The sequence below is a fragment of the Chlamydotis macqueenii genome, chromosome 5, assembly GCF_036417535.1.
Source record: "Chlamydotis macqueenii isolate bChlMac1 chromosome 5, bChlMac1.mat, whole genome shotgun sequence".
NCBI classification, from domain to species: Eukaryota; Metazoa; Chordata; class Aves; order Otidiformes; family Otididae; genus Chlamydotis; species Chlamydotis macqueenii.
Window position 1 is genome coordinate 25,655,280 of NC_141560.1, and position 25,965 is coordinate 25,681,244.

The 25,965-nt window shown below is 45.6% G+C and overlaps 1 protein-coding gene across 15 annotated transcripts in view; it reads right to left on the reverse strand.

The window, feature by feature from the left end:
• GPATCH2L (G-patch domain containing 2 like) overlaps positions 1-11,346 on the reverse strand; it is a 36,525-nt gene extending 25,179 nt beyond the window's left edge. For 3 of the 15 annotated variants that reach the window (XM_086748530.1, XM_086748515.1, XM_086748529.1), the window contains exons 1-4: positions 11,259-11,346; positions 10,481-10,800; positions 9,701-10,371; positions 3,328-3,392 (exon numbers count right to left, since the gene is read on the reverse strand). In XM_086748530.1, coding sequence (XP_086604656.1) covers positions 3,328-3,392; positions 9,701-10,359 — 724 coding nt within the window. In that variant the 5' untranslated portion in view covers positions 10,360-10,371; positions 10,481-10,800; positions 11,259-11,346. The other 12 variants (XM_086748522.1, XM_086748523.1, XM_086748520.1 and 9 more) reach the window with 12 other exon arrangements.
• Positions 11,347-25,965: the final 14,619 nt, after the last annotated feature.

The following is a 25,965-nucleotide window of genomic DNA, read 5'->3' on the forward strand; positions in this document are numbered from 1 at the left end:
GATGTAAAACAGCTGAAATCTCATTAGGAATTCCTTCCTGAAGAGCCTTATATTTGTATTCTGTTTCAATGACCTGCAGTAACTATGGGGCCTCACTAAATGCTTTAAACTATCCAACTCATCAGCCTACAGAATTTCCCTACAGAACAAAGCTCTCTTTATAGACCTGCCTAGGGCAGCTTTAGCACTTTGTTGCGACTGCATCTCATCAACCTTAGTTCAATGTTGTGTGATGTCTTATGCACAACTCTTCCTCTGAAGTAATTACTGTGACAGAGTTAGAAGCCAATCATTTGGCACACGTTATAGGCTGTCACAGGAGAGACTTCACAACAGGAGAAGACCAGGCTCACAGAGCAAGCAAAAGGAGCATACTCACTGATGAGAAAGATCCCTAGTCTCCTAAGACAGCAGCTAAGAGGAAAATGCACAACTATTAGAAACTTGCACTCTGAGTGCAAGTACTAACCGTACTATGAGTCCACCTCAATCAAAATTTCTCAGAATTTGTCAGAACTACAAACCCTCTGTAAAACTAGAGCAGCAGCAACAGAAGTAATGACCAAAGTCTCCATAAAACAGGGTCACTGTAATTAATGCAGTTGCAGTCTAAAACTGAACTGCATCAGACACCAATCATGGTAAATCCGCCTGGCCAGAAATCCCTGAGAGCAGTAGCATCTGAGCAGCATAACAAAAAAGCAGGAAGAGCGCAAAGAACCTGACACACTTAGCTTTGCAGTAGCCCAGCTAACACAGTCCCACATAACTGCAAGGTACTTCGCCTTGCCTTTAAAAACTAACACACCCAACTTAGGGAAAACTCTGATTTGCCTACAATTAATTCTCAACTCAAGCATCCCCATTTACTTTCCTTTCCTCACCAAGTTATATTATCCCCGACTGAAATCCATTATGCCTACTCATACATCTTGCCAGACAAAAAAAAAAAAAAAAAAGAATACAAGAAAAAGAAAATACCAAAAAACCTCATCCTAGTAAGAATGCTGGACTCTTACACATAACAGAAGAAGCAACACCCAAAACCAACTCCAATCAGCAACAGGCAGGACAGCCAGAACACTTAATCTCAAAGCTCTGACATTTTATTTCTGTGATATGTCAGTTGACCTAGCATGCTTGTGACAAATACATTTTAAAATATAAATATCTCTACCCCCCTTATAGTAAATCAAAATTAAGTAATGTTGGATAGATTTTCTAAGTTATAATTTATGAAAAAATATCCCTATAGTTTTAGATCTACAAGATAGTGCACTGTCATATCTCAAACCACTATTTTCACAAGACAAACTTTAACAATCAGGATCATATGCTAACAGCACAGTAATCTTCACCGTGAGAGATCCCGATTTAACAAAAGCATTTAACAAAAAAAAAAATAATAATAATATAAAAAAAAAACCAAACAAACCCTTACAATCGAATTCTAAACTAGGACCATTTTCTGCTCACAGAAGTGCACTGGTAGCTGGAATTGCAAAGACAACCTATTTAATTAGCACAAATATTACATGACCCAACCTCAAAAGAAGGGGGGTGAAAAAACTACATTGAATTTAAGTACACTGCTATCTTAAATTCCTCATTATTCAGTTTGGAATTGCACTAGAAAACTATTTCTAAGATGATGATCTGTGGGAAAAAAAAACAAACAAACAAACCAAAAGCGGTTTGGTGGTCTCTCCATCTCACTGAAGTGGAGAGCTTTTGTTTTTTATTTTATGACTTGAAATTGCCTAAAAAAGGGAGGTGTTTCTTATTTAACTTGAAAGTGTAACAACATTTTTTAACCCTTTTAAACATAATAGTATAAACCGTTTGAACAGACAGAGACCTGATGACGAGGGTGTCAAATCTCTTGTAGTACCTAGACAGTGAAAACTGTAATGGGATTTTATTAAGTATCATACTCTACATGTTCTTGTATACTAGGTATCCTACTTCTAGTAGCAGATAAAAGTTATGTCTAAAACAGAGTATAAAACCAGGGCAAGTATATAGACAAGTCTGTGTGTGTATATATATACACACATATACATACACACATATACATACACACTTATCCAGTCTACATCAATCTTGCCTCAGGTGATAAAGTAAAAATTCAACACTTCAGTCACCACCTTGCTTTGTCATCTGATACACAAGTGCTCACTGATTTCAGCTCCCCCAGAATAGCCATTGATAAAAAGAGAGGACAAAAGATTTGACTTCTCTGTTGTTTTTGAAGGATGGCAGTCTGGAAACAGTTATTTTCTAGCAAAGGTCAAAACTGATATTTGAAAACCATACTTTTAGGGAAAGTACTATAGCCACCTAAGATCACAACAGATTGGCCCTACAGCCTAACATATCATCAGAAAATACATAAGCATATTTGCTATCTTTGTGCTGCCTCACATACAGATATGTGGGTCAGTAACAAGCTAGCGGAAGCAGCATTTCCTACCGAGTTACTGATACTACTTCCTTTAGCACTCGGATATTCTCAGAAGAGATCTCATCCAAATCTTAGCTTGTGAAATGTGACAGAATCAGAGTGCACAGCAGCAGAAGCTGCGCAGAATTACAGGTCTCTAGGGTCACATTCCACCTGCTCCAAATATAATAGTCCTGAGTGCCTATGTGCCTGCTGCAACCTCCTTCACACTTACTTCTGCCATAACCTCCATAAACTGGACACCGTGCTGTCACTGATAAATAAAAGCAAACTACACTCCACACTCAAACGTCCTAAGAAACCATTTCTACACTGAAAATTCAACACTGAAAGTACAAGGCTCACCTATTACACACAGAAGCAAGGGAGGACTGTGCAGTTAAAGAAATAAAACCTATCACATACTACTGTTGTCTTGTCAGCACAGTCCATTAAGTGACTTGTCAGTACTGATTTTTTTTTACCATCGTCTCTTCCTGCACATAGAGAAAACAACTAACAGACTCAGGTACTAATGGTATGTAGACAACAATTAAAACACCTATAGAAACAAATCATAAGCTCTGCCCTTTATTTACGGACAGCTCTAAAACCCCTCTTGTATTTCCATGCCTTTCCATAATAACCACTTCGTATATTTCACATGTTACGGATCTGATATACGAAGTATGTCAGCAGGAAGAGGGTACTGTTATCAAAATCACACCTTCGGTTCATTTCTTAACTTCCAGCCCCGCCCAGCCACTGGTCTTTCTCCCATACTTCCCTCTCTGTCTCTCTTCTTAGATCTTTCTTTGTATCTGTAAAGAAAGTAAGAAAAACTCCTCCGCAAGACATGAGGAAAATCACAGGACAGTTGTTACCTTGACGGCCCTCATCATTGGTAAACAGGCCAGTATCACTGCTGCTGCATACACTGCTGGTTTCACTGGAACAAAAGCAAATAAAAAATCCCATTGTTACAATTGCAGCAGATACAAAACAAAAACCACATTATTACATTTCACTAACTTCTCTGCATTTCAGACACATGGCTGGCTCCTGCACGGGACACAATTGCGTTCTGTGAAAACCTGCCAGTGCTGCATCACTTGAAAAAGAGTAGAATCTTGTATCTAGTCTAGTTCTGAGCTATCAAAAAGTAATTAATACAATGACATTTGCCTCAGGTACTAGAGTTAATAACCTAACTACAACATTGTCTGAAATACTCACTAGGAAATAAAGCACAGTTAAAAACTCTGTCCTTGGGTCACCTAACAGCTACTGAAAACCCTCTGAAGTTTTCTACTTCAGATTCTTTTTTCTCCAAAATGTATACAGGTACATAAACCCCCTTCAATCTACAGCAACTTTTATTTTATTTGGAAGGAAGAGCAGCTGGTACATTCACAACTCTTCAGCTAAACACCTTAGCATAGCATGACTTGCTGCGGCTGAATGCAACCTTGTTACAGCACGCCTTGCATTTGCTGAAGCAGTTACAGGAGACTTGATTCTTGAACCAAAGAATGAAACTAGAAATTAACATGTAGAAAGCTGTTAAGTGACTGTAAAGCTGGATGAATATTTGCAGCAGAAGTACATGCTCAGGTCAGTCTCAAGCACCTCATGGCTTTAATGCTGATATTAAAACAATTCTTGGACACTTTGGGCAATACTTCCTCTGATTTAGCTGAGAGACATCAGAACAAGTGGAAACTACTTACTGCCCACCCCCTCAGCAATAAGGTCTTAGACGCGAACATCAGGTATAACTCAACACTAGAACCAATTTCCAATCAGGGCGTGCTGTTAGAAAGCGTCTTCGGGTCCCTCTTTTCCAGGGCAGCTGGATCACACTAGATACCAGTATCAACTGGATACCCCTTGATTGAAAAGGCTGAAGGATGAGGCATCACAACATCTGTCACTCCAAAGAATTGCAGGCACCTAATAAAACTGCATTTTGTGAGCTTATTCCTGCTCTTAGAAAATGCACTCTGAAGTGTAGCCAAATCACCTCATTATGCTGGGTATCTACAAACTCCGCATCTTCATTATTGTATAAAGGCCATTTAACTTAAACGATGAACAGTCTGTACATCATTCCCACATTTCAGCATATAAGTTAATACCAAATTCCAAATCAATCCATTACAAAGTCTAGCCATCCATTCACCCTCCCACATATACACTATAGCAATTAAGGCCAAGGACTGAGAACCATGAGTCACTCCTTTCGTTCCTAGCTCTCCTACCAACTCACTGTATGACCCTGGGCAAATCTCTTAGTGTGTCTGCTTTCCCTTTCAAAAGCCTGGATTAATAGTCCCCACAAGCAGCAGATGCGAGGATTGAGTGACTGTTTCACAAGGGTTTTAGCATCTTCAGAGGAAAGGTGCCCGAGAAAGGAAAAAGCATTAAGTCAAGACTCCAGATCATATTAACAGTACTTTAAGCATCTTGTGCTGAGAACTCTTTAGTTCTTTACAGACGCATTACTGCCAGTGCTTTACTGGAACGAACTTTCACAGATCTCAGCCTCTTCAGCACCTCTTTCACACTTCAGGGCTGAACACAAACTACACTCCTACTCAAGCCTTTCTGCAGGTCCAGTAAGCACTGATTAATGACCTCCACTTGCAAAGGAGGCTACTTACCTTAACCATGAAATAATGAATGCTATTGATCCGACAAGCTACTGCTATAGAGTGTTATTGATCACCCAATCTTTGGTTAAAATGGTCCTCATTTAGCAATTTCACTGTCGCAAACACCTGGAGCAAAGCATGCTTGTAATTAAATAGTTTGGGGGAGTTAAAGTGAGAGGTGATGGACAGAGATCTCAGGTTTCCCCCATTTATTCTTTCGCCTGAGTTATTGTTTGTGTCAGGAGGGATATTGATTTGCTATAAAAATAAGAAAACAAGAGGCACCGAGGGGCTGCAGAAGGTCAGGCCAGGCTGGAGAAGGAAGGGAAGCCAAACACTCTGTCTCTGTCACTTGCCTTTCAAGAAAGAGGAATTTTTTCTTTACAGAGAGACTGGCCTCCAATTCATCAGCTTAGCCAGGCTCTTGACTGCCACTGCAGGCTGTCATCAAAACTACTCCCTTCCAAAGGGTAAAGTGACTCTCCTGCACACTCAGGATGAGCTCTGGTTACACTCCCAGGCCAAAATACTGTGCTGATTTTGGCTGGTATAGAGTTAAGTCTTCCTCATAGTAGCTCTATGGTGCTATGTTTTGGATTTGTGATCAAAATAGTGTTGATAACACACTGATGTTTTAGTTACTGCTGAAGAGTGCTTAAATAGTGCCAAGGCCGTCTGTTTCTCACAGTGCCGTGCCAGCGAGTAGGCTGGGGGTGCACAAGCTGGGAGAGGATACAACCAGAACAGCTGACCCCAACTGACCAGAGAGATATCCCACACCATATGACATCGTGCTCTGCAATAAAAGCTGGGAGAAAGAAGTAGGAAGGGGGAACATCAGGAGTTAGGGCATTTGTTTTCCCAAGTAACTTACGCATGACGGAGCCCTGCTTTCCTGGAAATGGCTGAACATCTGCTTGCAGACGGGAAGTAGTGAATGAGTTCCTTGTTTTGCTTTGCTTTTGCATATTTAGGTTTTGCTTTACCTATTAAACTGACTTTACCTCAACCCACAAGTTTTCTCACTTTTACACTCCCAATTCTCTCCCTCATCCCACTGTGAGGGAGTGGGCAGGCGGCTTTGTGGGGCTTTGCTGCCTACCCAGGTTAAACCACAACAAATACATCAGCATCAAGCCACTGAAGTCACACAGCCTTGGTGGGTCAGTATGATCCCCAGTTTGAAAAAGTTCATGTTAAGAGTTATGGCACTTGAGAGTAGATTAGACAAACTGCACATCTCTCGCTAGTAAGCACATCATTCAAAGTCATTTTTCAGACAGCTCTTGTACTATGGTTTGTTCTGCCCTCAAGGCAAACCCAGACCATTCTGGGAGTACTCGGCTTAGACCAGCAAGAGAAAGAACTTCAGCACTCTATATATAATTTGCCTTTGCTTTATTATGGCAGCAGGGAATCTCAAAGCATTAAGGGACAGAAAGGCATGTTACTTCTAACAGTGTTAGCAGTTAATTGTCACCTTTGTACAAATATAGAAATAGCTACTTCAACTAAGACCACTTGCTTCCTCTGTTGTTTCCACAATCATTTATATACCAGGCTCTGAGTTACGTCATTACTCAATTTAGAACCATCATCATTCCCTCATCCTGTTCCTGCACATCCTTCCTTCTCTCAATTTGCATTCATCTCTTGCCATGTTTGGCAAACAATTTAAAAAGATTTAATTTCATGCACACTTTGAATCACAATATTGCAGCATATCTTCCTCCAGGAAAAGACTGGGTGCAGTCCCACAAGCAAACTATAAAAACTATCTCCTCATTAAGGATCCATATCCAAAGCTTGCTCAGTGAACGGGAGTTTATCAACTGAATACAGGAGCTTTTTGAACTGACTTAGGATAAGGAGCCTTCTAGAAAGCAGAGAAAATGATGGATATTTTAGCATTTACAGAGATTCATTCCTACGTAACAAAGAAAAGCAAGTGTCAGTGGAGGGGAGAAAAAAGAAGGTGAAAAAAAAAAAAATCAGTTCCAAATGTACAACTTAGTTTGCTTAAAAACACTTAGTCTTGTGACACTCCCCACTGCTAGATAAGTAAACAGCAGGGGAACCAATTCAGTTTCAAAGTGTTCTGTACATCACTAGATTACCAAAGACTGCTTCTGAGTCCCACAGGCCTCATCACTTTCCCTCCCATCAGCTTGTGATGACAACCATACCATTCACCCTCCTAGGCATCCAATTTTCTTCTCCCTTCCTCAGGACATGCCCTTGTTATACATCTGTGCAAAGTACTTCTCTTGCGGTACCAGAAAAAAAAGGCTAGAGCAGAGCGAGAGCACAGCCAGTTTCACCCTGCTGCTAGCAGCAAAGTGCTATATTTAGAGCAGCAGAGACCAAAGCATGATCCTTCACTGCCACGAGGGACACTCTGCAGAGAAGAGGGTTGTATGTATTTCTCTCTCCAACTTTGACCCTCCCTAGTGAGTCAGAGCACAGATCACACACATGGTGTTGGAGAGGTCAAGTATTCCAACCTCTGGCTTTCCAAAGAGAATCCCAAGGATTTGGCACCAGACGGTAAATGTCATTTGATGCAGACACTTGCACAATAATTAGTTTGAAAGCAAGGGACAACTGAGACAGAACAAAGCGATCTCCCAGCACGGTCCTCAAGTAACAGTCCAGACAAAGCTGTTTATTTACTCTTTCAAAGGCTGGCACAAATAAAGGCTAGATGAAAGCCTGCTGGTTTAAGTTCAAGTTTGACACGATGGAACAGATTTTGACTGGTGAAAAAAAAAAACAAAACCTCATGGAACACTGTCCGTCACTGCCACATCAAGTAAGAGTATCTCTCAGTCCATCACCGCTGACATGCAACACTGAGGGGCTACTCAGCACACTCCCTTTCCTGGACTACCAGCAAATAGCTCCGGAAAGGTAAAACTGCTTTTAACAACTAATAGCAAAAAGGCATCCACTGGTCTCTTGAAAATGCCTACTTCGCACCTACTTTTTAAGCAAATAATAGCCACTTCTCAAGGAAAAAATGACCACTTTTTCGCTATATCCACCCTATAACGGTTACATACAAACTACACTGATTCAGTAAAAATGCAAGTGGTCCCCTGAATCAGGACAGTGAGGATGTATTACAACCTATGCTTTTCACAGTTTCCCAGAAAATGCCATTGAGAAATTTGCACTTCCAGCTATTACCAATAAAGCCCTCAATAACCAAGTGCCACCTGTTCACTCTGACAAACTGCAGGAGCTAGACAGCCAGAATACTTAAATGAACCTTAACAAATGAACAATCATACTGGATCAAACAATTTCACTTTCCAAATCCACTGTCCTCTGTCTGATAGTGCCTATTGCAGTGGATACTTGAGGAAAGAATATGAGAACATGACAAATACAGACCGACTGCTTCCTCTGTATATTCCTCCAGCTTCTAGCAGTCAGCAGTTTAAGGACTTCCTGAGCCGGATCTTCTATCTGGGCTGTAATGCTTAACAGTCCCTGATAAATCTATGCTCCACATCCTCCTTTTGGACATATTTAAATTTTTTACCTCCAAAATGTCCTACACCAGAGTTCCAAACCTCATGTTTTATGAAAAAATGGTGGGGTTTTTTTTTGTTTTAAATGTTTCCTCAATGTCTCCTGCTTCTTACGCAATGATAATTAGCAAATAAACAACCCTATTCACTCTCCATATGCCATTCATTAAGAAATCTCCTCCATTTGATTCTCAGCAGTTGTTTCTTTTCCAACACGAAAGATCTCTTTGTCCAGAAGCTGTTTTATAACCCCAAACCTTCTACAGAGAGAATAAAAGCTATACTTAAGGGGAAAACTTCCCAAGAGTGACACACAGACAAATTCAGATTATGACATTTACACTTCTCATCTTCATCTCTTGTATGAGATGAGATTCTGTGACAAATTCAATTTCATTCATCAAAGTTCTCCAAAACTGGACACGAAGACATGCCAGACTCCATCGTTTGCATAGGCTTATTTTGTAAGTACTAATTCAGTTTCCTCCAACTTCTTTATCGCCTCGCTACATTTTCCCCCTAGCTAGCCTTTCAGGACCTTATTCCAGATCCAAAGCAGAGCTGCAGAACTGCAAACAAGATGTTTTGACTCAGGTTCACACAGTACCTGTACAGAGGGCTAGCATTCACAATGGGAGATCTGATCTGTTCTCTATTACTACTTATGGTAAATTCTGAAAACAAGAAACTGAGATCAGTTCATATCAATCATGCAACACAAGTGTCAACAGTGGCTTTACTCTCCAAACCTCAGGCCACAAGCGTGACACTTTGTAGCTGCAGGGCCACAGACATTTCAGAGGGCTCCTTGTGTAGCAGGAGCCAGAAACATATCAGCTTGCCCACTTTTCAAGGAAGTGTTTTGGGTCGTAAGTACAGCATTGACAAGAAATATTTGGAAAAAAAAACCCTACAGTTTAGAAGTAGCTGAGATATTTCTCCTCTTCAAAAAGAGAACAGCACTGAATAATTTTCATAGAAACTTCTAAAAGCAAGGCACGGGATTTACAAGCAGCTGCAAGCAAGGCGGCCATCTGACTAGCACAGGGAAGAAACCAAGATCTCACCATTCTGACATGTTTTCATCTGAGCCCTGTTTCTGTTCATCAGCCTCACACTCCATCCGCTCCTTCCTTCCCCCTTTGCTGAGGAAGGGCCTGTTCTCTCCTGATTCACAAAGCCCATGACTGGATGATGTCCAAGGAGCATTTTCTTTCCAGCGTGAAAGACGCTGTTTCTTGGCTGACTTGAACCTGCAGCCCCTCTCGTAGTTCCACTCTGACACCCTGAGCTTTTGCTGGAGACTGGCAGCTACCTCTGATGTCACACGTTTGACTTTCCGTCGGCGCCTGAGAGGTCGACAGGGTGCGTTCTCTGTAAAGGAGTCTGACTCATGCCACGAGTGTGGCTTGCTCCGCAGAGCGGCACTGAGAGCTGGGTGTCGTTTGGCCACTGCCATGTCATCAGAGTCACTGAAATTGGCTGTCAGCACCTCACGGCAATCCTTGACAGCTTCATCCAAGCTTGACTCTGAGGCCTCGCTGTAGCAGCAGGCATGCTCTGCCTGATGCGTGAAGTCTGAGCGCCGTTTGCGACCCCGTCTCTTGCGAAGCTGACGCCGCTGCTGCCGTGGGCTTAGGGCCATCTCTTCCCATAGCTCATCCAGCTTGTTTTGTTCCGAAGTCTGCTCTAAGGCTGAGGCCAGGTCATGCACCAGTTCATCCATTGGCAACGCCTACTAAACATGACAAGAAACAATTAGTACCAGATAGAAATGCCACTACTAACACATCACTAGACTATGGTATGCTATAGCCTTTGTAACATTAAACAAGTTACACACTTACTTTGGAGTTGCCTGGGAGACCCAATGCAGGACAACTGCCGCTTCTCGGACTAACGCTCACTCCTTCCTTTTGCAAGGGTTAAATCCCTCTTCTAACCATGGCAGCAGAGATCTCGCTACTGCAGCAGTTGGGTCAAGTGCTCTGTGTCTGAAAAGGCCTTAAGGTTGCATCTTTTGCGTTGAAGCAACATGCTCTATGACACATCTTAAGGGTACGAAAGCCTGCAACTAGTTTGCTACCTGGTGTCGGTAAGCCACAGAGAAGGGTTAGCCTGCTCGGCAAACAGATTGAGTCTTCCAAAAAGTAGACAAGCAGCAAAGCTGAGAGTAAAACAGATGGTAAAACAGGTAGTTTGCAAGCCACCATCACTTCAACAGCAAAATAAGGCACGCGGGACCCTGTGCTGCTTAGAACAGGGTGCATGAGACCAAGCCCCAACCCCTACTGCCAAAAAAAAACCCCACCCCTTCCACCTCAGGGCTGTCAGTTTGCCAGTCCCACAGTCCTGGCCAAACCCCTCAGCTCACAACCTCCCTCTCCCCACCCGTGCCTTGCAGACGCGGGTTTTCTCTCTCCCCCGTCTCCCACTGGGCTCAGAAACAACCTCACCCCCATGCCGTTGACGCACCAGCTGCCGCAGGCCGCCTCCCCTTCACTCCCCTCAGGGGACCCGGCCATACCCGTCTCCCTCCTCCGAGGAGAAACCGGTGCTCTGCCCGACAACACCCGAGAAACCCTACCCTCACCGATTCCTCCTCGCGGACCCGCCGGGCCTCACCTCCGACCTCGCTCACCGGCCACCGCCGCGCTCCGCCAGCCCCTTCGTCAACGGCGCTTCCGGCCTCCCCGGGCCACTTCCTCCCCGCCCGCCCCGCCTGCGGGGCGGGTCTGGAGGCGGCAGGGGGGAGGCTCGGCCGCGAGGCCGCTGCTGCAGCGGCTTCACGACGGAGCCTTCCCCCGCCGACCACCCCGCCCCTCAGACCGGGTCGCGATCGCTTCTCGGTGGCTTTGCGCGGTGGTTGGTGCCGCTGTCGGAGCCGTTAAGAGCTCATTTACCAGCTAAAAGGGCAGCCCTTGCCCTCTGCTTACCCTTTAGTTCTTTGGTGTTCTTTTTTTAACAAGCGGCCGATAAACTCCGTAGCCAGACTCCTCCATTTCACTGCTGGCACGCTAATTGTGTATATCAGGATGAAAATTAGCGACCTCCTAAATTAAACCTGTGTTACTCCTTTCTTAAGCCGTGCACCTCTTTTCCTATCAGCATTTTACACATTGCCAGCAGCCATCAGAGTAAAGCCAGGTGTGACCCTGCTACTGTCCAATTTTGCTTAGAATTCCCTTTTATTTCTCATCTTCCTAGGCTTTTTTTTTCATTTATTTTTTATTTTTAAACCCAGGTGGCTGCATTCATATTCAAGCCAATACTCGTTCATTTTTCAAGAAACATTTGACGAGGCAGCGTATCAAAGACTCTGCCGAAGTCCAGATATGTTATGTTTGTGGCATTCCCTTCGCTAATTTTGTAAATTCAATCAGAGAAAGTAATCAGGTTTGTCTGACGTGATTTGTTCTCTATAAATCTACACTGCTGCTTATTGCTCATAGATCTCTTCTGCTTTGTATTTTTGCTTTTTTTCTTCTGCCGCTATTTATTCCATGTCATCAGGAGCAGAAGTTACTGTGAAAGGGTGATAATTGCCAAGATCACTGCCTCCTCCCTGCTCCCCCACTAAAAGACTGGTACAGAGCTTGCTTTTCCTCAGTCCTCTGGCACCCTCCCTAGTTTGTCAAGATACTTCAAAAATAACCGAAACCTTGAGCTTGCCATTGATTGCTACACCCTATAGGACAATCGTCGTTTCGCTTCACTGAGCTCTCTACATGCCGTTTCTCTAACTAGTCCTTTATGTCGGTCTGAGCTGTCATGTTAACGTTTTCATTACCTTTTAGTTCTCTGAGAAATTTCCTTGGAAAAGAAATATTAGAAGAAGAAAAACCGTCATTAGGTAGATCATTTTTTTCATATTTCCAATAGCTGACTTAATTTAAGTTAGTTCCTCCACATGGATTTGTCTGTAAAATTCTGTCTTTTTGTATCTTTAACCCTTTTCATGGCAGTAACTGACCCTAGTTGCCTGCAGTATTTTGTTTTCCCTGCCAGTTTCCTATTTCCAGTACAGGGGTTTTCTTTTTACTCTCAGATCTGAGAGCAAATCCCTCCTAAAATCTAATCCTGTTTCACTGCTGCAATCCTTTTTCATGCTTCAGGATATAAAACAGCTACAAGATGTCTGGGTTAGAGAGAAACTCCCCTGATGGGAAGGTTATTCTGTAAACATCCACTTCAGAGCTTCTTACCTCTTCATTTCAAGCGCTCAGTACTGGCTGCCATTCCAGGCAGGATAACAAACCAGACAAACAATTGTGTACAAGAAATCCTGTGTTCAGATGTCCTGGCGCGATGGCAGCAGATGCCCACTCTAATTTATCTTCTTTTCCTTTCATTTTCCCAACTAGTTCTCTGCTGTTTCTGTTGGTCAACAAACTGTTTTGCAACTGGTATAAATTGTACTTCATCCGTCCAATTTTATGCCGTTTTCAACACTTCAAACCAAATTTCAGCAGATGTTGGCAGCGTTTGACATGAGCAAAGACAACAGACTGGTGCACGGGCTTGATTTTCTGGGAGAGGGATAGGGCAAAAGCAAGAGACAGAGTGAAGCTGCTTTTGCAGTTGCAACAGTCCCAAGAACTAAAAGGGTGCAGCAAAGGAGCACTGACGTGTACAGGGAAAAATCAGAAAAATGGGAATAGGAGTTGGAGAAATAATAACGGGGCAGTTGGGGTAATCTGATTTTGAGCAGTTTATGGTACTTCTGTCCTGTCTTACAAGGTTCACTCTGACATGGGCCAGTGACCATAAATTTTGAATCCTTGTCTGCATTCAATTTCATCCCATGTGCCTAGCAAATTATTTACTCTGTGCAGTTTGCAGGTTTCCCGCATGGACCATGGGAACTGGCCCATCTTCTCAGCACTAGTTTTGCTCGTTAAATGCTTTAGAGATACAAAATGTTCATCACTCTTATCCCAGTTTAATTGTTACCTGTCACTGGGTTCTTACAGGTTTCTTTTTCCTTCCCAGAGGCTGTGGTCACCAGTGCTGAACTGTTGCTGGAGGGAGAGGAAATGTTAGTGGTGAGGGACGTTTCTGAGGCGAGCAGGAGAGGAAGCTTGGCTGGATGCTTGCAGGGCATGATGTCCGCGCCTTTGCCTAGCTCCCTCTCCAGCGGGCAGCGGGAGAGGTACGGCCCGGTAGGATGGGGAGAGTAGAGGGGTCGTTGCTCTACCCTAGCCAATGCTCTGCCTGGTCCCGTGGTGCTTCTCAGCAAAACCTTCCAGGGGTTAAAAGGAAAAAGAGAGAGACAGAAAGGGGACAAGAGACAAAGGGAGGAATAAAGTCAAAAAATGTGCCGTGAAGCTTCTTGCAGCAAAACGCGGAGAAAGTAATTTCCAACTTCTTTCATCTCGGAGATGAAGCCACTAAATAAAAGGGCAGCGCAGAACACAAGGGCTTTTAATCTGTCTCATCTCCTTCATAATAACTGCAAATTTTCCCTGGGCTCCTGGGAGTGAGCCTCTTTCCTCTGTCTTTGCCTTATCTCCCCCCTCCATATTTCACAGCCGGCTCGGCTCCCCTCACTCGGCTGCCCCCGGCCTAGTCTCCGAGAGGCCTGTGGGAGCCGCCAGCTCCCAGGGCCTCATTGTTCCCGGCTTGGGAGGAAGCTCAGGGAGGGAATTGAAGGCAAGTCAAAGGGAAACGGCATCATCGCTGCTTCATTAATGGGAACCTTTCAGCAGAAAACATATCAGAGCGAGGTCTTTTCAGAGGCAGTAATTAGCAATTTGGAGCCTTCCCCCCTCAGGAGATGCAGCTGCGATCTAACAAGTGGGAGCAGTTCTCGCCTCCTTTTACGCTTCATATTTATTGTTTTTCATTTTCTCCATCTTCCTCCCATTGTCCAGCCTCCTCCTCGCTGCCAGATAAGGGTCCTTTATTAATCGCTCCCTTTTAATTCTTCATTAATGATAATAACTTTCTCTGGTGCGCGGAGAGGAGTTAATCTTTCCTGGGTATTGAGAAAGGACAGGGCTGAAAGGGAGGGAGTGAAGAAGTGCATGGTGGACAAGGCTACACCGCCACATTTCCCTCCCGCCCCACCACCCGGAAGGAGTTTCTGAAGACTTTGGCTGTCAAGCGGCGAGTTGCCCATTGGAAAGTCTCCAGGCTGATGCTTTGGTCAAGCTGTGTGGTTTGGTGGGATGTACCATGGTTCACCGATACGACCCTTACCAGAAACAGGTATACTTGGGCCAGAGGGAGAGACTTTCTCTGAAAAAAAAAAAAACAAAACAACAAACCCAGTGCCATGGTGTGACTAACAGGCTGTATCTACTCATCTTGTACAAATGCTCCTTCAGATACCTTCAAAGCCCAGTTTCCCAACTGCCAACACTGTCGAAGCTTAAACAGCACATGAATGTGGAAAGAAATGGTAGCTGGGAAGCTCTGCACATGGCAAGATCCTCCCTGGTGCCTTCCCCCGCCAGCTGGCACAATCTGCCTTAGATTGCACCCATCTGGAGGTGCTAGCCCAACAATGTGGACATCTGTGTGAGGTGATTGCCACCAGGCTGGCTCAGCATGGGTAGCCCAGCGACAAAAGCTGGATGAAGATGGCAGGGAGGGGAGGAGGCTGTAGCACAGGCTGTAGCCATGTGCATGGGGCTACAACCAGTGAACAGCAGACCCAAGAACATTGCTAGGGAGGACAGTGCCACAATACCCAACAGACTTACAGAGCTTAGCTTCTCTTCCTAGTGTTTTGTACCACTGGCTTAGTAGGAACCCCTGCTAGTAAAGGCCATGTAACTAATCTTGCCTTCTAGTGGTAGCCTCAGCCCTTTCTGGGTAGCTGGGCATGCCACTGCCTCATTAAGAATATTTTACTACTACCAAATATGAGGAAAAAAAGAGATGAATGTTAGTCACCAGGATAGATGGCTTCACAACTTCATTGAGGAGCATCAGGCTGGCAACAGGGGGACATGCTGAGGGAAGGGAACAAATGGCCTGAGGAGAATCCAGGAACTTCAACATAGGAGTTCAAGCTCATCAGCCAACCACAGAGACAGCTCAGTGGCCTTCCCTCACATAGTGGTCCCATCCCAGCTTCACACCCTGCTGTCATTCCATGGGTGTTGCCAAAGAAGCTGACCACAGTTGAAAGTAGTGGCTCCCTTGGCCCCGGAAACACAAGTGCCCACATGTTCACCTGTGACAGAGGTTACCACAACACCATCAATATTGTTGTGTGTTAATCTGAGGCTTTTGTCCAGCAGCACTGAGAACTGGGAGAGAAACCAAGCTGCTGAGGGAGTCAGGGCATGAGCAGGGAGAGACAGAATAAAACTGAAATGTGGTGTTTTCATTTGCTGCTTCTTTAATGTAATTTTCAGGGCAGATATCCTGTCTGCATTCTTTTACAGACCATAGTAGTAGATATTTTTTTCTCTACAGTCAATGCTCTTACTCAGCTGTTGTGGTTTTGTTTAGTGAGGGGGGGCCTAAGGTGGCAGCTTCTGTAGGTAGCAGAATGTCCCATTGATAATGCCTCTGCGATAACGTATTTAAGAAGGGGAAAACAGAAAAAAAAAAAGAGAAGAGAAGATGTGAAGAAGCTGAGTGGGGGCAGAGGCGGAGGAGCAGGCCTCACCCTCTGGCCTCTCACCAGGCAGCCCACTGGGCCCAACTCGGCCCAGCCCAGCTGCAAGAAATGGAGAGGAGATGAGATGGATGATGTGAAGAGATTGAGAGGCATCTGCCAGCCTGTTGTGAAGAACTTTTCTTGTAAGAGGAACGGCTGCAGACGCCAAGGTCAGTGAAGAAGGAGGGGGAGGAGTAATGCGGCTCCTGGACAAGATTCCCCTGCAGCCTGTGGTGATGACCATGGTGGAGCAGGTTGTCCCCCTGCAGCCCATGGAGGTCCATGGAGGAGCAGAAATCCACCTGGAGCCCGTGAGGGACCCGCACTGGGGGAGGTGGATGCCTGAAGGCTGCTGTGGCCCGTGGAGGGCCCGCTGGGGCAGCTGTTCTGGAGAGACTGCACCCCGTGGAAGAGATGACCCACGCCGGAGCAGTTTCACAAAGGACTGTTGGCGTATGGATGGGACCCCACAATGGAGCAGGGGAGGAATGGGGGGAGTTCTTCCCCCGACCATGAAGCAGCAGCGTAAAACAATGCATGATGAACTGACCGCAACCCCCATTCCCTCTTCCCCCTGTGCTGCTCAGGGCGGGAAGGTAGTAGAGATAATGTTAAGCTCGGGAAGAAGGAGGGGTGGAGGGAGTTTATCTTGTTCTCTGTCTCGTTATTCTGCTAGTTTTAGTAATAAATGAATAGTTTTCCCCAAGTCGAGTCTGTTTTGCCTGTAACGGTAACTTTAAGGATTTTCTCCCTGTCCTTACCTCAAACCTTTTTTTCTTATATTATCTCCCCCTATTCTCTCGGAGGGTGGGGGGAGTGAGAGAGAGACTGCGTAGTCTGGTCCGGATCGGGGCTGAACTACGACACTCAGCCCAACATTGGGACTCTTGCCAATGGCTGTGGGGCAGAGAGGACCAGTTTATTCCTGGTTACTGTTCTACAGGAATCAGTTGGTGTTTCCAGTACACTCTATTTCTCAAGTGTCTTTGAGGGTGAAGTGAAACTCAGGCCTACATTTATGTTCCTTTGAGCAATCTGCTGCCAGCATTTTTGGAGTCCATTTAATGTGGATTTTGAGGGATTCCTGATAGTACTGATAATCAGGGACCACCTGTATTTCAGTGTCCTGTGACAGGCCTGTGCTTAAGTTCCAGTGACCTTAGTACACTGCAGAGAGAGGTCTAAAATAATTTTCTAGCTATGAACTTGAAGTAATATAGAAATTTAGGCTGGCCTGTCTGTGAATGTTGCATTTTAATCTCCTGGTGGGTCAAGCTAGTCCTGCTAAACGTGGGCTGGCTTCTTGGGCTTACTGTTTGCCCACAGCATCTCTGTGTGAGGCCAGAAGACTTCACTTGCACACAGCAAATGGAAGAGGTTTTCACACTTCAAACCAATAAATGAATTTTGTATTTTAAACCACGCATTTTTTCTTTAGACTCAGTGAATCAGATACTTTCTGATCTAACACTGCTCCTCTGCACTGGCAGGCCAGCAGGGTCTATCAAATCCTCTCCTCCACCCTTGCTGCCCCACTAGTAATAGAGATGCTCTGCAGCTTCTGGGACTGCTGCCTGTCTTCACACATCTGGCAGAGGATGGACAAAGTCTGCATGGTGGAGATAAAATCAGCTCAAGTAAGGGGAGCCAGGAGGTTTGTGGAACGTGGTGCATATGAGGGCCACCCTCCTTCCAGTGTTGTATGCTGAGCACTGACTAGAGATGGAGACCTCAGTCAGGATTCACGGGGTCTTTGTGGCTGCTAGCAGTCAGCTGAGCAGTGACCATGTACAGGGTACATGGTCAGGACTTGTGACGAGGTGCCAGTCCTGCTGATATGACCAAGTCAAACTCCTGATTGCTATGGAGAGGACACTGTAAGTACAGGTGTGAGGCAACATAAAACAGATGTGATTATTACTGTGACCGGTGAGAGACAAGGCATCACAGATGCAGAGTTCCTTGAGAAAGAAATTTTTTAAATTAAGATAAATCAGTTTTACGTGGCTTCCCCCATGGAAAGGAGGACATTTAAATACAGTAAGCAGGATGTTAATAATGCTGTAACTTGGAAGCAAGAACTAAATAAAAAGAGCAACTGAGCACAAGCAAGGCAGGAACTGAAGAACCACTAAACAAATTACAGGACTCTCTTTAGTCTTGCCACTGAGAGCCTGGTCTTGAAGCTGCTCATTTCTTATCTAACACATTTTACTTTATAATTTGCTTTATTTGGCAATAGATCAAGGACTTCTGTAGGACTGGAACTGCCCACATTCTTACTACAGTGCCCACATGCCATTGCTGGTGTAACAACAGTGGCCTCTGAGCCACTGAGAGGGGCACTCGGCAGTCTCCCAGCCGGCCTCAGGAACCCAGCTAAATCCCCTGAGGATGCTTTCATGCTCAGAAAAGAAATACATTCACCATGGCAGCAGAGAGCTGGCAGTGGCACCAGTGATACTGGCGAGGGTTAGAACGTTGTAATTGTAGTTAATGTCGGGTGGCAGGAGCTGCATGCTAGCTTGCCCTCAGCAAGAACGTGCGGTGCTTCAGAAGCTCTAGGCCTCAAAGCAAGCCAGCACAGCCAAATGTGGGGATCACCCACAAGGATTGGTGAAGCTTCGAGGAGGCTGGAATGATGCGTTTTGCAGTTATAATGATCGCAAGTTTTGCTTCCTGAAAGTCCTCTGTGGACTCTCTTTTGTCCTCTCCTGCTGTCGTTGCATCTCACGATTATCTGCCTGTTGCAGCGAGACCAACTGGTATGCAGGAGAGCAGCAGAACTGCAGGGCATGTCACAAGTCTGCATAAGCAGGGGTTGCCAGAAGGCCTCGTGGGATGTGTTGTCATTCCTTATTTGAGGGGAAGCTGAAGGTGCTCTGCTCACTGGATGTGTGAACCAGACTGGGCGTTTCAGCCATGGGCACACTTGTTGGAGTAGCCCTGTAGGTTAGCTGGCATCTGTAGATTGGGCTGGGTCATATGGCTTGTTTTTAAACATGGAGCTGTTATGCATATGGGATCTACAAATGTGTAGCTTTAGAAAGCAAGCAAGAGGACAGCATTTTCTGAATCACAAGTGTTACTGGAACACAGTTGCATGCAACAGCAGGTGGATCCCTGCCCCAGGCTGCACTTAACCTCCCCCTGCCCTCCAGACCAGCCTGCAGCCAGGGCTCTCCTCCCTCATCTCCATGTGCTTGCTCACCCCTCCTACCACCGCTTGCTTTCTGCACGGCGTATTTGCCTGGTCCTTGCCTCTTGCTGCTCAAGACCCAAGTAGACCTGGTGCAAGCCCCTGCCCCTTGAGCAGATCCTGCTCACTGCCTTACCTGGCTTTTGTGTGCCGGGTGCTGTGGCTGACATTGCCAAGCCTTTCGGAGGGTTGAGAGTGCTTCATGGTAAGGAAGAAGGCAGCAGCGTGGATCTGCGGGGAGGGGGAGGGAAGCAGCCTGACAATCCCCTTCGAATTATAAACATATCCTCTTTAAATACATTTCTAAGGATAACATTTGTATTACTGCGTCCTGTGGCTGCTGATAGGGCCCTGCTTATCGCCTCGGTCTCTCCTCCTTTCTCTGGGCCCTGCTGGGAAAGGTCCCTATCTGGAGCCGAGCTGGCAATCCTCCGCCAAGCAATTGTTTCAGTCCAGGGGAAAAATTAATTTCTGCCTATCATTAATTGAGAGAATTGTGTGGAGAGCTGGGAGGGGGGCTGGTGGGTGGAGTGGGGGATGGAGTGGGGAAGAGAGAGATCGTGTTATTAACAGTGTCCCTTTCATAACCAAATACCCTGATTTCCATCAGTGAGATGAGAGGCTCATTACAGCAAGAAGGTGATTAGAGAACTTGGAGGAGCTATCAGGCTAAGCAGGAAAGTGACAGGGAATTCGGGAGGGACTCCCAGCAGAAGGGCCACCTCACCAACCAACCATCCCCTCTCACCCTTACTGCCATCTCCTCCACCCCTCCTCTCCCTGTCAGCCCCAGTGACCCCCTACCCACATCTGAGGAAAAAGCAATGAAGTTCCAAAGATTAGCAGTTTTAGTGGCTGGAGAGCTGCTTTAGGTGGTGGCGGAGCCTGCACACTCCTAACCAACAGCCCACTGGAGTTGTTCAGCTCCTAAAGGCCATGCTGACAGCTCATCTTAAACACCTTTCCCCAATGGCCAAAGAAGAAAATGCACAACAAAGGTGTTGGCCTCCTTCCCAGCCACATGGGGAGGTCATGCATGGCCATCCAGAGTGTCCCTCATTAGCTGATTCCTCAACAGGTGGCTAAAAACTAGGACCTCTGACTGTTTCACTCACTTACAGAAATTATGTACAAGTGGAAGAAAACTACCCCAGACTGTACTCTCATCCAGATTTTGCACCACTCTTTCCATGCATGACTTCTTCTGAGATATTCCCCCTATTTTAGAGGTATCACTGCTGTGATACAGCCTGCCAGCCCCAAGCCATCTCATGCACCAGTGTATGTCTTCATGAATTTGCTGTCCTTCAGCTCACAGTCACTCCCTTGACAAATAGCTACAGAATCCCCTTGATTCCTGACATTGCTAGAAATAACTTTCTCCCCCTTCGGGAAGGTAAACAGCCTTGAAAATTCATCCAGGCCACATAAACACTAGGGGATGGGACTAGGATAAAAAGTTGAACTTCTACCTTGCATGCGAATGATGCAATGAAAAAAAAAACTGATCACTTTAATTTTCCTTCTGTTTTCAATATAAACCTTTGGCATCTCAGGCAGATTTGCAATGGACAGGAAGATAATAGAGATTCTACTAAATTAATCTATCTAACCCATTACTCCCATAGTCAATATTAGTTAATGCTTTTGTTATTAGGATTTTTTTGTTGTTGTTAGTCTATTGCCGGTGTTGTACTTAAGACTGTCAAAAATCTTGTTCTGAGATGACAAAGGGGTCTTTGGCAAGGTCCATACTGGAGAGAAATGCTGCAACGGAGAAGTCAAAGTGTCAGCTGAGCAGCTGCAGACTGAAAAAAAAACTATGGGGACTGAACTCTGCTCTTCCTTCGACAAAAACCATTCCTCTAGGCTCGGGATGAGGGGCAGATTGTCTCACTCTACTGACTGCAGAAAACTCAATGCAGTATGGCACTTGCAACAAATTTATGCGCAATATTTTTAGAATGTAAATGGGCTACTTCTCGTCTAGATCATGCAGGAGAACGTGACAGCAGATGGCAGAAGTGCTCACTGTCACAGTCTACAGAGTTCTGCAAAAAGTAGCACAAACAACCTCTCCTAACTCCCCCCCAAGGTAGATCTCCTTCCTCTTCTTAGTCTAATCCCATCTACCCATGACCATGTGTTGAGCTATAGTAATCTCCAGCTCCTCTGGGAGATCCAGACAGATGCAGACCCTCCACACAAGGCAAGGCCTCCCATTTTAGCAACAAGTTTCGTTGCTGACATGTAGAGGATGTGTCCAGGAATATATGGTCTCTTGGAAAGCTAGCTGGAGGGCAAAGTGGTCACTAAGATGCATTCAATCCTGAGCAATTTCTCTTCGTTCACTTATCCCCATGGGACAATTACTGGCAAAGAGCAAATTGTTACCAGTTAAGAATAGGCCCAGAGTCAGACTTAGAAAATGAATTGTGAGAATCTGTGTATTTAGCCTTTCCTCTTTAGAAAGTGTCCATTTCTTGCTGATTCTTGTACAAGTCACCAGTACAATGTAAATGGAGAAGTATTCTTGTCATAAATAGTTTGTGTGTTGAAATTCTGGGTTACTCATGTTATCTTCTTCTAAAGATGCTGAGGGCTTAGCCTTGAATTTCTAGTATCACCAGTCAACTAATGAAGAAAGAGGAAGATCCTGTATTAATAGGTAGCTGTGGTCTAATACAATCGATAATAAGGCCAACATAGGCTTCATGCCAGCCCCTCAGCTAGTCTGACCTCTGGCCAGAGGGGTTCTGGAGACAAAATACAATAGCATGATAGGCAGTCTGATCCAGGGACTAAACACTCAGTCCTGGGCAGCTGGACACAAATGGCCTCTTGCCAAGCCTTAAACAGCTGAAACTCCACAGAGGCTGCTCTAAGTTGATAGCCTCCGACTTTGGATACCCAATCTGAGCTACTGTTCTGCACTCACATAGCCCAGGTTGCCTTGAAGTGGGGAAGTCTAGGCCTTGCATCTCAAACCAAAACCAATCAGGCATTTCCAAAAGCCTCTACTACTAGCTATTTTCTTCCTCAGACAGTATTCTGCCACCAACTTTGCAAGGCTGCAGCAATGAGGTATGAGGAAGACCTTGTATGGTTGCTTCTCATCCTCTCTCTTTCTCCCTCTGCAGTCCATCTGGAAGTAGAAAAGGGGAGAGACTGCATGCTCAGCCTCCTGCTAAATCCATCCCAATTGATGGTTCTGAAGTGTCAATTATAATGACTGGAGTGGAATAAGACTGGGAACAGGAACAACTGGAATATGTAAAAGGAAAAGAAAGAGGAGGTGTTTGGGGAAGAAAGAGCCGAGTAGTGACAGTGAACCAAGGACAGTGAGGTAACACCAGAAGATGGATGGAAAGAGAAGAGAGGATTACAGCTTCTCAAACAGGGGAAAGTGCTGAAAAAGGGAAACAGAAAAGACAGAACTTAAATATTACAGTAATATAAGATCTACACAATCATTTCATTAAATGGGTCAGTAAAAAACAACTTACTGGAAGTTAATAGATGGTGTACAAAGAGAGAAAAAAAATATATTAACAGAGGGAAGGTGGAGAACCAAACAAGACAGTATATGCAGCTTCAGTGCTACTGAGCTGAAGTGACCCAGGTTCATACTTATCACTTTCTTGGCCATCACCCTGTATCTAACTTCTCTTTGCCTTTGTGTGTTTGGTCTGTAAGCATGGGATTCAAAATGGACAGTGTGATTATTGTGACCACATATTTCTGTATCATCATGCATTACTCTACTCTAAATCTCATAATGAGTTGTGTATAAAAAAAGAGAGCATAACTGAACCTCACCAAAGCACGTGGAAGTTATTTCAGCAAGTACAAAGAAAGCCCCCTCACACATGCAGAGCCAGTCCTGCTGAAACACTTTCTAGTGCTCACACAGTTTGGGCACTGCTGGGTGATGTAGAAAACCAAACGGTGGTTAGTTGGAGCCCTTGGGGAGAATGAGATGAGGGTGAAAGTGCTGAACATCAGTTCATAGGGCAGCTCTGAGATGCTCTGGTGATCTCTGGTGTCCCAGGGAGTCCCAGGGCAGGACAGACCCTATGCTGGCACAGGGAGCATGCACTTCCCAGCATCTTTCCTCCAGTTCAGCACGGAGGAAGAAGTGAGGTGATTAGCCAAACTCACAGAGTGAGAGAGAGCATGACACCTGTACGAAGAGGGACAGGCAAGCAGACAGAGCTGTAAGCAGAGAATATGAGAGAATTTCAGGAAGAGTCTGAAAAACAGAAATGTGACTACTATCAGAGGAGAGTAAGGGTGAATTAGAGAGAGATGGGGACATGGGCTATGTTTGGAGGAAAGAGCATAAAGGGAGAAAGGAGGGGGCAAAGTCGGAGGCACTCAGCGAGCTCAGAACAATCTCCATTCTCTACAATGCTTTCTGTTTAAAAAAATAAAAAAGGAATGATGGAGAAGGGGAGAGAGTCAGACAAGTTTAATGATGTGTGTTCAAAGCTCAGATTGGAAAAATGACAGAGAAAAGCAGCCTGTTTCGGCTCTAATAAATTGTTCTTTGCTGTAAGAGACGCCTGTCGCAGCATTAATACAGGGCCCTAATACACGGGTCAGGGTTAAGTAATTTTCTCCGGCAACTTAAGCGAATAATGAAGCTGGCAGCGGCTAGTGGCGCAGTGGGAGAGATGGCCCGGGCCGCCGGCACTTTGTCTTCATTTATTATGCCAGCTCTCATGATTTGGGTACTGGCTGCAGCGACGGGAAGCCTCCGCCGAGAAGATATCGCTTCATTTCGGCAAGGTAATGAAAGCTGGGATGGGGGGAGGATAAACCAATTTGCTGGCTGACATGGGAAGGAGTGATTTGCAGACCTGGGTAAGGGAGGGGGGCAACCAAGCGAGAGGAAGCACAAGGCTAAACCAAGGGGGGTGCTCAAGGCCCTTTCCTGAGATAACGGCACCATGTGTTTGTGGGGAGGGCAACAGAGCAGGACCAAGCAGGAGGGAATGGTGGGGCTGGAGTGCAGCACGTGTCAGGACCTGAGAGTGTGGAGTGCAGGGAAGAGCCATCAGGTAGACCAGTGTGGGCAGGTGGAGAAGGAAGCAGCAGAAGCAGGTCCAAGGGCTGGTGGAAGTGATTGGCAGAGTAAAGCTGAAGTAGAACACCACGTAATTGTGGAATGATGGAAGACAAGCAGAGAGCAGCTGTGTGGGGGAAGGCAGGCAGAAGAAGCAGGATGAAAGGGAAAGGAAGGGCTGTTGTTCTGGCACTGTGGGGGAGGGAGACCCCCTCACAGGCAACTTGTCTAAGGCATAGACACTCAGGAACTGCAGTTCTGGAGCTCACTGAAGTTCATCCTGACTGAGCCCATCACTGTTCTCATGAGGAAAAAACTCCCGATAAGCAAAAGGCAACTCTGCAGCCACATCCCTCCCAGGAGAAGAGGGAACGTCTGTCTCCCACACTCCATCCCCACTACATGAGCATAGACAATTCATCTCCAAGCCTACTTCTTCAAAGCAGATGAGTAATGACAGATTTAGTGGCTTACCTCCCAAAACATGGATGTCACTCTGACCAGCCTGGGCATACTGTTTGCATGCTCACAGTTCCCTCTGATTACCCATGCACTGCCATCCTCTCCTCTCAACCTGAGAGGATATATACCTGGTGGCTAGGATGCCGTCTTTGTCTCTGCTTTAAAATACCTGCATCAATCAGAGCGCATCCATACCTCCTTCAACATCCATGCTTCCCACTTCCAAAATGGTGAAGGGAATGGAGGCAACAGAGCCCCAGCAGAGTCAAGTTTAGGACTCTCACTTTCCTTCCATCCCCCTCCTCTCGATGTGGGTTAAGGATTTCCAATAAGGACCAAGTGTTGGAGGCTTAACACTGCAGTCTCTGGAGAAGCAGGCCAATTTCACACTAATCTTCCCCATGAAGGGAGAGAGCATCGGAAGCAAGAATTACATCAAAGAGAAGTTAATGCTGAGAAGCAGACGACAAAAAGGAGCTGCTTTCAGTTTCAAATGAATACACACAGCTGGATTAAGAGATCAGGCAGCTCAAAGCCCGTATCACAAGCTTTGGTACCCAGGATTTAGCCAGCAGGGAAGAGTTCTGATCTGGGGGCTCTTTTGAAAGGAGAGGAGGGTCTTTATGGAGCACTGCAGGTATATGAGAGGAGCTGGGTAGAAGACAGGGAGGCTGATCTCTTGGTCTGGCCTCTGCTGACCTCTTCTAATAAATATCATGGCAGACTCAGATAATGAGATTGGTTTGCGCAGCCTGCGTATCTCCTGAAGCCTTTTGGTTTGCAAGCGGTTACCCTGTCATTTCTCCGCGCAGCCCTCCCTCCCTCCCACTTTGGTCTGGGGCATTGCAGTTGTGTGGGGAGCAGCCCTCCAGGTCCTGAAGCGCAGGCAGTCCTTTCCCTCATGGCAGGAGGTGCATTTGGCTTCATATGCAACCAGCAAAGGCAGCCGAGCTCCTTGGAATATGAAATGCACCCTCCGGAGGGAAGG